The following is an 11,364-nucleotide window of genomic DNA, read 5'->3' on the forward strand; positions in this document are numbered from 1 at the left end:
GGAAACAGTCTATTGTTCAGGACTCTGCTGTACTGGATGGTTCAGATCAAAGACTCCAATAACGTGTTCATGTAGAGATAAAAACTGAGAGAGCTTTTCAACTCTTTGGGTTGATTTAAACTTTTCAAACTGTTTAATATTTCTTGGTTTTGTCTTTTTATCTTTTTCATAAAACCACTTTTTTATTTCACTCTCATTACTTGCAAATTTCAGTTAAAAAACTTGGCTGGCGTTAAAGTTCAGAGACAGTTTTACCAAAACAGAAAAGGATTAAATTCAGTAGTTTCATATCTTGTGTCTTAAATATGTTCTTATGCTTTATTCAGGTTTCAGTCACAGAGTTCCTCTAAATCCACTTCCTTTCTGTGTTAAAGAGAAAACCTCAGTCATAAATATCCTTCAACTGGAACTCTGTTAAACTGGAACCACAGATTTACTGTTTCATCATCTCTGCTGTTCATTCAGGCTTTTCTCTGAGCTTCAATGTACCGGGCTGACCAGCTTCACAGATGATGTATCATTGTTCAAACTATGATCCAAGTCTCCGGACTGGTTCTGAGTTTGATTTAGAGATAAGTTCAAACACAGTCCACCAAACCCAAACCTCATGCCCCCTCTTACAGAAGCAGGAACCATTATTCATGTTTTAGTTTACGTTAGTGTTTGCCAGAAAACACTGAGGCCCTGAGAGATAGAATGAGAAGAACTGAGCTGGACTGAGCAGATCTGTTTAAGTCTTGGCAGATCTGATGATGTGTGCAGGTTCAGGGTACTCTGACTGACGGAGCAGGGAGTCGTCCCTCAGCAGTCTGTCAGATCACTCTGAAACGCTCTGCAGAAACTCGACACGCTCTGATTTAACAGAGAGAGAGGAGGAAAGGTGAGACACACCTGGGACAGAAGCAGGACTTCATGGAGGTGTTTTAAAGCAGAGTGAGTGGGTGAGTGTTTATGGCCCTGATGGGATGCTCCTCCAGATGTGCAGAAAGTCACACACATGTGTAATGATGAACAGGCAGGAATACACACTTTCTCTCTCTCACACACACACTGTGCTGCAGAGTGAGCACATTCTCTCTCACACATTAATGTGCAGAACAATGAGAGGAGGTCTCAGAGCGAGCTGACATAAAGTCACATTTATATCAATCTGAATGTTTAATCACATGATGTCCTTTATTTATACAAAACCGTTTACTGATTATCATTATTATTCACGTTAAACCTTTTAACCATTTTAAAGCTTAGCAAAAATGTTGCTGTAGCTGCTGTAGATGTCTGACCAGTGCAGTTAGCTACGTTAGCATGCTGACATTCATTTGAACTTAACACAGGAAAAGGGAAACAAATCTGTTCAGCCGGGATTTTGTGGTGTTTGTGATTATTTGATAAAGAAAACTAAAGAAGGATAGGACATGTGGGAAACAGTGACTGGATGGCAGTAAGGGGAATCCTGGTTCGGACACAAACCGGGGCTGCTGCTAGAAAAATATATGTCACCGCACGTCAGACGCATCATCCACAAACTGAGCTTCTGACTGACACAAAGAAATCAGAGGATAGAATAAGATGCTACATAGAGGATGTGCAATTGTTTAAAACTGGAGTCACATGATGCTAAAATAAATATATTGGGTTGATCATCAGGGAACAACAAATGCTTTCCCCACGTTTGGAGCCACTCCATCAAGTACAGCCGTGTTTAAAAGATCACATCATAACTGAATCATTTGAGCTGTCTCTAACACTTCATGAAGATTAAGGATAAAAAGTTCCTCCCATGAAATCCATGATTTTCTGATCCATGTGACGCAGCAGTTTATCTATCAGTTGAGATATTTCAACCATCAACATCCAAAGACCAGAGCGGCTCGCACATCTAACCTCCTGATCAATATCAAATGATGTGATCAGAAACTTCAGCTCATGGGAAGACTGTTTAATCCCCAGCTTGTGAAGAGAAAGTTCTCAAACATGATTTCAGATCATGTCTGCTTAAAAACTTTGAAGCCCTTCTTGAATAAAAACGACCTTTCTACTTCTCTCCTGCTGATCGTTCTCATTATCTAACCCTCACTGCTGGTCTCTGATAGCATGCACTTAAAATGAACTGTGTCATCCTCTGGCTCCGGTCCACTGAGGCGGGGCAGGGTTGGAGCTCTTGGCCGTGGTCTTGTGGGAGTGATCTGTCCTCCTAAACCATCGGGGTTTATTAAAGACCTCATGGTGTTTACGGCCACCACCTTTGACTCAGCTGCTTGGAAGTGGTTAGCCTCAGCACGTGGAAAACAGGAGGCAAAACATTGGTTTGGAGAGGGGCACGTGCACGGCTGGTTCCTCTTTGAGTCGGAGGAAAGATCTGCAGAGATTCAGCAGGAGGGAAAGATGTCCTGTAAAGGCTGGAGCTTTACTGAGTCTGCAGGTCAAACCAGAAAGAGTTCAGTGTGATTTACATGTATGAAGTTAAACGCATGCTCCTCTCAGACTCATAGAAGGAGATGAAAGCACAGCTGAGGCGTTTCTTCAGACTGAAGTTCTCAGCAGGGGAAGTTTCTTATCACAGCCGGGCTGAGATAACATTGTTGTGTTGTTGCTGCCAGCCTCTCAGGGCTCCTGCTCCGACTGCATGCTGGTCTCATTTCAGGTCCGTAATCTCAGTGAGACATCTGTAACATTTACAACAGGAGACCAAGTCTGAATGCGTCCCCATGATTTCAGCTGGCCAGAATGAAAACACTGTTTGATGATTCAGAGCCTAAAATGGAGTTAACACACGGGTGCACAAACTCAAGCGTCCATGCAGACCAGCGTTTATGTGTTGGCCTTCCTGGCTCTACACGACGGTGAAAGTGACTGCCAGGGCTGGACTGAGGCTGTTCTGGCAATTAAAGAGGAGCAATAAGAGCACAGGGGAGTACCAGGTCAGAGACATTGAGATGCTTTAATAGAGGAAACATTTAAAATCCTGGTGAAGATTTCTATTATTATTATACGACTGTAAAAGTTAAAGAAATATAACTCTGGAGTACAATCTGAGGGAGCTGCAGACTGATTCACTATTTAAGACACATTGAGGGGAGACGTGTTTTCCATGCAGGGTGGAATAAAATCAGTTATTCCCACTGAAACTTGATGACTTAACAAGCAGTTAGGGACAACTAAAGGAGTATCATCATCTTGTATTTACTATAAAGTATCCCACATGTTACTTTTGCAAGTTCTGCTCTTGTCGTTGCAAACTGTGGAAGAAAAGGCTAATACTATTCAGATCATAAACTGAATCATGATCAGAAATGTAGCTGAGCTTGTATCCAGCCTGACCAGCTGTTAAAATGATCCAGTGTTTAGTTTTGTTTTAGGGTTCCCTCATCTTTTAGGTGATTAATTCCTCATTAATCATGGAGCGCTGTGATGTTCCCAGAAGGCCAGAGGAAAGGTGTTTCATTTCACAGCCTCACATTTTTTACATTGTTCAGAATGTGCTGAAAGAAGGAGCCAGTTTCTTCCGCTGAGGGTTGCACAGATGTTTCTTTAGGAGTGAATGTAACCTGAAGATCTTTAGGGTGGATTTCATGGCGGTGGGCCCTCGTCTGTCGTAATGCTCTGTGTTCAGTCCGTGTTAACATGGCGGCTGGATGAAGACCACATGTTCTCTGCTGTGGCTGCAGAACGAGCTGCACCTCTGGCTGACGTCCCATCGCCCCCACTGTGGGGACTTTTCTTTCATTTGATGAACTACAGAGACGATCAGCTGTTTGGAGCAGCTCACACTGTGGAAACATCTCTGCTATTACAAGAAGAACCCTGCTGGATAAACTAAGGTTATACTCAAGCGGCAACCTCCGGTCTCAAAATATGAAGCCCATGCGGAAGTGTTATAAACTGCAATTCATCGAGTGTCCACTTGAGGCTGGCTGCAGAAACACCAGAAACCACATACACACCAGTTAAAAAAAGACGATCTTTGCAGCATTAATAAACATGTTTACAGCCTGGTTCAAAAAACGGCTTGGCTCTATGTAGCTAATCTCTCGATCGGCACACACTGTACAGGGGGGGTTCTAACACAACGGTTCAGAAGATATTAAGATTATGATTTTTTGCCCAAAGAAGGACATGACTGACTTGACTCCTGGACGGGAACACATAGATATTGGCTAGGAGGCTCAAACCCTGCTTCTTTACGTAACACTCTTTTAGTTGAGTTCGGCATTTCCAATATCGCTGCCACCGCCAATTGGCTTCAAAACAGTGCTCAGGAACAGATGGGTGACGTCACGGATACTACGTCCATTATTTATTCAGTCTATGGTCATAATCTATGTAATAGGGTTAAAAATACACTATTAATTATTCTTATTTTATAATTACACAAATTACACCTGTGTGTTTGTATGTGTGTGTTGTAGAGCCTCTTTGTAATTTTTAAGTATTCTTATGTGCAGCCTCTTCTTCTGGTCAATTTCTTCTTCATTGGTTTCCTGACCTTTACGTCTGGTTTGCCCCCTTCCCTCTCCTCTCCTCTTTTATATGTTAGGAGTCTGTTGCTTAACTTTTTTATCATTTTCTATCTATTTATTTATTTTATGTGTGCTTTTGTCCTGTATGGTGTTTTAAAGTGTTTATTTAACAGATTTTACTTTTATTTCTTAAGTAGGCTAGCTGAACGTGCACATGCTTTGTGCTGGTTTGCGTGCACTGAAGTTTAAGCTAGCTGAAATGTGCTTCTATCTGTGCAGGAGTGGAGGCGGGCTTCATACGTTGTAAAATAGCTGAGGTTCTTTTCTATCTGTTAATCAGAGAATAAACAAAGAGAAAGCAAGATCCTGGTGTCGGTCATGTTTGTAGAAGAAAAAAACAACACAGAGTCACACCGGTTACATCTACATGTGCTTTCTTTATCTTCTCAGACGGGCGTCCTCATCACCCAAACTTTCCATGTTGGATGATCTTTGGCTTGGATTTTATTTTGATCACATTAAAATCTTAAACATCCTACAATAAATCACAAAAGCTGCTTTTCAGTGGAAATGACTTCATTCCTCTTTTCACGCCCTCGCAGACGATTACTCACATCATTTTGACATCAGTGTACTGTACATCAGAAATTCAAACTTCAGCAAAACTAAGTTGACAAAAGGTCCGTTGGGTCAAAAGTTCTTCATCACTCATCGTCCCTTTAATGGACTTAGTGCTAACCCTTTAAAAGAGGGAAGTCCTGAACCCTGAAACAGAGCTGATGGAAGAAGCAGCACAGTGTGTCACCAGGCAGAAGTTAAAGCGTGGAGTTGATTTAAGACACTTTAATGAGGCTATTAGGATTGTTCTTTTATATCCTGATGAAGGAGAAAGTGTTTTACCCTGAAGGCTGTCTTACCAAACAAACTCCACAGACGTTCAGATCGTCTCCACACTCTATAAAAACTATAATACTTTAACTCTGGACACAGGACTGGGATGAAATGTTGCACTTAAATCTTTTAGTGTCTTCACTCTCAACAGAAACAACCAAGACACAACTTAGTCCATGCAACTCTGAACTCTAGCACCACCCAGTGGTCAGGATGGATATCACAAGATGTTCTACTCGTGCAGCTTCATGTTCCACCTCTCCAAAGAGATTACATTTTCACACAGTACACGTGAGCAACTCGCTGCTTGAGTATTAAAATAAGGTTCCAGAGTCTTGATTTCATACATACATTTATTTTATATAAAAGAAAACAAGGGTTGCAATATATACACACAGAGCCATCACTGGAAAACTACGGTATCAAGCATGGCAGCTAAGCACTGAACGATGTTAGAGGTCATTAAAACGTCAACATGCTCTTCCAGGTGCCTTTTGGGATCCTGCAGGAGGGACAGAGAGGAAGAAAGGGACAACACATGAAACATGAGATTCAGTTTATGATGGTGTACACTTCTACAAATCTTTGTTTATATCTATTAACTCCATGCTCAGACTGATGCTCTGAACCTTAATCACAAAGGCTGACGTTACTGAGGCAGTTTGACAAATAAAAGCATTCATCGGTTGTATCGTGAGGCTGAAATCTGATCGTTACCTGTTTTCCAACGTTCTTGATAGCCAGCTGCTCAGGGGTCATTTTGTCCTCCTCTTCAACAGCCTGAGGTGAAAAAAAGTGTCTTAGTACTGAGAGGAGGCGTCAGGAGAATGCTCTCAAAGCTCGTTTTTGTGCATGTAACGCTTTTAGAAAATTTCTTTCTCTGGGAAAATACTTCAAAGAATATTTTAGTCATGCAAGATGCTAAATACGCCACCGGGCAAAATACGGCACGCATGTTTTCACCGATTCAGCACCAGCATAAATTGATGTGTGCTGGTATGCAATCATCATCCCTTTAAGGGTAAATTAACTGGATGATTTGAGAGTTGAAAAGCTTTCCTTTTAGTCTGTAATCAACATTTAGTATCCTTTAATAAGTATTTAAAAAGATCTCCATTCTTTCATGTTAAATAAAAAGTTCATGCATACAAGAACCAGTGTCCTGTTTGGAGGCTTCCTCAGCTAAAGAGCAGAACATATCTGTGTCATTTGAAACACGTTCTAAAGGCTGTACCTTGTTGTAGTTCTTGGCCAGCTCCAGCATTTCTTTGACAATCGTCTCATTGAGCTTGCAGTGCTCGCTGTAGTCCTGCAGGGTCAGGCCCTCCATCCAGCTCTTCTTGTGCAGGTTCAGCAGCATCTGAGGAAACACAAAGGTTTATTTTAACATATGTTTTATTCTGATACACACAGCAGAGTGAGATGATTCTGAGATCAGTGTGTCCTCAAACCTTCTGCTCCAGCTCATTCTTCCTGTAGTTGATGGTGATGGAGTAGTAATGTCTGTTCAGTCCGTGAATGAGAGCCTGAAAACATGACACACTTGAAGGTTAGTATATGATGTAGTAGCAAGCAAACTTGAGGTGCAGAGAGGAAAATCACAAACATGAGTCATAAATATAACTTTAACCGTTGTGATGGCGCCACAGTGAGCGAGTTACCTGGATTGAGGGCTTGTTCAGATGACCCAGGTTGGATGTGGTTTGTCGTGGTTCATGACCCAACACCATCATGTTGGCATTGATCAATCTGAAGGCATCAATAACAACCTGCAGAACACACACAGGTTTAACTCACAGGTACATCTGATTAACTGAGTTCATATTGATAAACAGATCTTCTATGAAGGCACAGAGAGACGTGTTTACCTTTCCTTTCACGCTCTGAATGGGATCAACCACCACGGCGACGGCTCGCTCTGACAGAGCCTCGAAGCTCTGCTGTGTGTTTATGTCCACGCCAGACAACCAACAGCCGAAACCAGGGTGACTGTGGTACCATCCCACCACCATCTCAGGTCTGTGAGGAACACAGGAGGTGTTTAAAAGATGTAACACACTCATCTCTTGTCACCAGTGTGAGGTTGTTTTGTGACTGAAGGTGTGTGTTGACATTTTACCTGCCGGTCTGCTTCAGCATGTCCAACATCTTGGCCTGGAACACCGGGTCCACTGCTTCAACACTCACACCCTGAAAGGTAGAAAAATGTCTTTCAGTAATGACGAGGCGTTTACTTTTGTCTTCACTGTAAAAGTCAGCACACAGTAAGGCCTTCACTGCACAACAAGTGCTGTGCCTGGAAAAGGACAAATCACAGGAAATCTACAGAGCCCAGAGCGGGGCACTGTGAATAACTGGTTTTAGTTGAACTCTAGCCCCCCGGCACAGTGGATATATAATCAGTCGGGGTCTGGATGTCCTCTCACGGGGAATTTTGAACATAAAAACTTTATCTCCTCTCTTTTGATGACTTCTTTGGCACCACTTTTGTCTTTTCTACATCGTTTCATGAGGTTTACTCTTTTTTTTCCCCTTAGCATTTCTTCTTTTTACACATAATCTCTTTATTTTTGCATCCAACACCATCTCACATGAAGGAGACGCTAATTCATCTTAACTTATCTACTCCCTCACGCCAGAGATCCATAACATCAACTCTCTTTCCATTTTCAAATCACATCTCAAAACACATCTTTTTAAACGGTCATATTCACTCTGACCTCTTCACTGCACTGTATCGAATCCTGTTAATTTTATTTGTATTTATTAATTACACTGTATCATGCATTGTCGATTTTATCTGCCTCATTTTATATTGTTCTTCTTTATAACTCTGCCCTGTACGGTGACCTTGAGTGCTAAGAAAGGCGCCTTCAAATAAAAGGCATTATTATTATTATCGATGTACTGTTGGACATTTTAAAGCACAACTTCAACACAGTTTGGTTTATATATCTTATCTGTAGCTTTTAAAAGTCTGTATAAATGTAGGCCAGGGTTGAATCAAATGACTTGAATTATTTTAGTTTCATTATGTGCAAAAACCCCAGTTAAGATTCAGTTCCACAACATTATGCATTTCTTTAAATCATGCTATGTGGCAGCAAAATAAAGGGTTAAAAGCAAGTTGACTGATACAGGTGTCCAGTTACTATGGTAACTCTGTAACCGGCCTGTGTGCAGAGATGAAGAGAGACACGCTGCTGCAGACCACTGTGTATTCTCCAGTCATTAAGTACATAAATAAATAATATCATGATTATAGAGCTACAGAGGGCAGCTGCTTTATGACTGAAACATGCAAGAACATGTTGCCCATCTATATCTCCTCTTCTGAGCTCACATACTTCAGCTGAGACGCTTGTTGTGTTACCCTGGAGTACGTTTGCAGCACGACAGATGAACACAAACGGTGAATTCGAAATCTGAAGGTTGAGGTTGAACTGAAAACTAACAAACATCCACACTGATAATCGAAAGTATTGATTTTTCAGGTCATAAAATCTGGGATTCTGGGTAAATCGGGAAGAATCACATCCCTGTTTACAAATAGAACATAAAAGGTTTTGAGAAGAGATAACTTCAAACACGTTTCATCCTCATTTATGAATAAATACGTACTGTTCCTGACTGCGGCATGGCGAACACGTCTATCACTCGCACTGTGTAGTCATCAACAAACTCTCCCAACATCAGTCCCATGACCTCCATGGGTACACCAGCACGGCCGTGTTTCAACATCTGATCAGGAACAAACACGAGTTAGTGTCACAGAATATTTACTTTGAATACAAACATCAATATTAAAGTCAGAGGGCTTATGTTCTATGGATGTTGTGTTACTACCTTCAGCAGAGCCAGAGAGGAGATGTAGACCTGCTCAGCTGTGTCCACAGCTGGTGCATCTGTTGGGGGGCCCTGCAATGACAAAGCAGAATGTATTCATTAGTTCAAGCCTTATTCATCCAGGATACACTCTGATTATTCTCTACCAGACAAACATATTCTTAAGAAAGGTCATGTGTAATGATGTGGAATAGTTTATACATTTCTATCCCTTATAACTGTGGTGTCCACCTGAGAACTCGAGGCTCCACTTAAGATGTGTTCAAGTTAAAGTTTAAGGTGTTTTCTTTGTTCCTGTATTCTTGATTAGAAGCATAGAACAAAAAACAACAGTTTATGTTCTCCATCACTGAAATACAAAAAAACTCCTTACCTGGCCGAGCCCTGGCATTCCCCCACCGAGCCTCAGCAGTCGGTCCATACTGGGATCTGTTCAGACGGACACAATGAAGTCATATATTTATCTTTGTTGGAGCGCTAAATGAGGAAACAGCAAATTCAATCTTAAGATTCAGGTTCTGATATAATACAACACAAGTGATGTGCTGGATATGCTCAGGTAAATAACATCAGTGGTCTTTGTGACAGGCAGCTGTTCTAGATGTCTGCTCATCTGGATCAAACTAAGAGAAAATAAGAAGTCCACAAAAACTCTCAATACTTTAAATCCAAGCTAAAGATTTACCCATTAAAGAAATATCAACTTGTAATTTTTCAAACTTTTTTTCATAATATATTTGTATTTATTTTTTCTTGAATATATTTTTGTTAATCAACTAATTGTTTTGTAAATTATTTCAATGTTTAACTGTAGTTAATTTAACCAGAAAATTAGATAAAAGTTAAGATCAAATATTTCTACATTAAGTGTCTGGCATTTCTGAATCTAGGACCTTAAAGGAAATTAAATCTGGTGAATCTAAAAACTAATTACATCCTACGAGTTAGGAGAAAGAAGATTTAGCTTAAAGGCTGTTTTTATTTTTTGCTTTAAAATTAAAATAATTTAAAATCATATATCTTCTTTTTTTATTATTTTTCAAAATAAAACAAAACAAAAGGCAAGGCTCACAATGTGACAACACACACAAGATAATAATAATAATAATAATAATAATAATAATAATAATAATCACTACAACAAAAATAATAATAATAATATTAACAATACAAAATAATAATAATAATAATAATAATAATAATAATAATACTAAGAATAATAATAATAATACTAAGAATAATAATAATAATACTAAATATAATAAGAATAAGAATAAGAATAGTCAATCAGGTTTGATTTTAATAAATAAAGATAAATGTTTAATATATTTTCTATTACATGAAGTGACGAATCTGTGTGAAACTGAACTAAAGCTCAGGATTATGAATCTTGATATTTTGTGGATTTTGTCTTTCTGAAGTTGATGTTTCTAATACAAATATAATAAGATATAAATCAATGTTTCTGTCAGTTAAACCTGAAGCTGATGTGTTTAATAAAGATATAATAAAGACATAAATTATAAAGATATAAATTGGTGTTTCTGTCATTTAAACCCTAAGCTGATGTGTTTAATGAAGATATAAACATAGACTTTAATAAAAATACAAATGATTGTTTCTGTCAGTTAAACCTGAAGCTGATGTGATTAATAAAGATATAAATTATAAAGATATAAATCATTGTTTCTGTCATTTAAACCTAAAGTAGCATCTGCTAGTTAGCTTCAGTAAGCTAATTTATCCAGAGTCACGCCAACACAACAGAAACATGTAAACTATGAATTCACTTCTCTGATTTAAAAGACTGCAGACACAATTAATAAATATTAAAGTCTGATTAAATATAACTTAATTTCACGGTTTAATCAACTGACAGCTAACATTACAAACAGCGTTAGCTTACTGTTAGCTTACTCATGCTAAGCGTCTGTCATCTCAACATGAAAGCGACCTCAAATCAACAACACTAAATCTGCATTACGTATTTTATAAAAGTATATAACTATGTTAAAGCTTGAGTCTTCTTACCTGATGGATATTCCAATAGATGATTAGAAAAGTCTGTGTTTCTGTGTGTAGTCTACTCAAACCTGCTGCTACCATGAATCAGCCAGATTCTTTTTCTTCTCTCAGAAAATCTACTTCCGGCGCACTGATGACGTGT

At 39.3% G+C, this 11,364-nt stretch overlaps 1 protein-coding gene across 1 annotated transcript; it reads right to left on the reverse strand.

Annotated features, from left to right (window-relative positions):
• Nucleotides 1-5,686: 5,686 nt before the first annotated feature.
• psmd14 (proteasome 26S subunit, non-ATPase 14) lies at nt 5,687-11,364 on the reverse strand. Its single transcript, XM_034680944.1, has 11 exons — nt 11,229-11,364; nt 9,571-9,626; nt 9,198-9,269; nt 8,973-9,092; nt 7,471-7,541; nt 7,220-7,370; nt 7,013-7,120; nt 6,803-6,877; nt 6,586-6,711; nt 6,069-6,131; nt 5,687-5,853 (listed from the first exon to the last, which is right to left on the reverse strand). Exons 2-11 carry the CDS (start codon nt 9,616-9,618, stop codon nt 5,755-5,757), a joined length of 933 nt encoding a protein of 310 aa, XP_034536835.1. The 5' UTR covers nt 9,619-9,626; nt 11,229-11,364; the 3' UTR covers nt 5,687-5,754.

The sequence above is a fragment of the Notolabrus celidotus genome, chromosome 3 (genome assembly GCF_009762535.1).
Source record: "Notolabrus celidotus isolate fNotCel1 chromosome 3, fNotCel1.pri, whole genome shotgun sequence".
NCBI classification, from domain to species: Eukaryota; Metazoa; Chordata; class Actinopteri; order Labriformes; family Labridae; genus Notolabrus; species Notolabrus celidotus.

What these genes read in the sequence shown, in the direction of transcription:
- psmd14 (XM_034680944.1), bottom strand. Translation starts at nt 9,618, where the DNA reads ATGGACCGACTGCTGAGGCTCGGTGGGGGAATGCCAGGGCTCGGCCAG. An exon ending in GAATGCCAGGGCTCGGCCAG is followed by an intron (nt 9,270 to 9,570) that starts GTAAGGAGTTTT and finishes TTGTCATTGCAG; the next exon opens with GGCCCCCCAACAGATGCACC. An exon ending in TGAACAAGCCCTCAATCCAG is followed by an intron (nt 6,878 to 7,012) that starts GTAACTCGCTCA and finishes TCATGTTTTCAG; the next exon opens with GCTCTCATTCACGGACTGAA.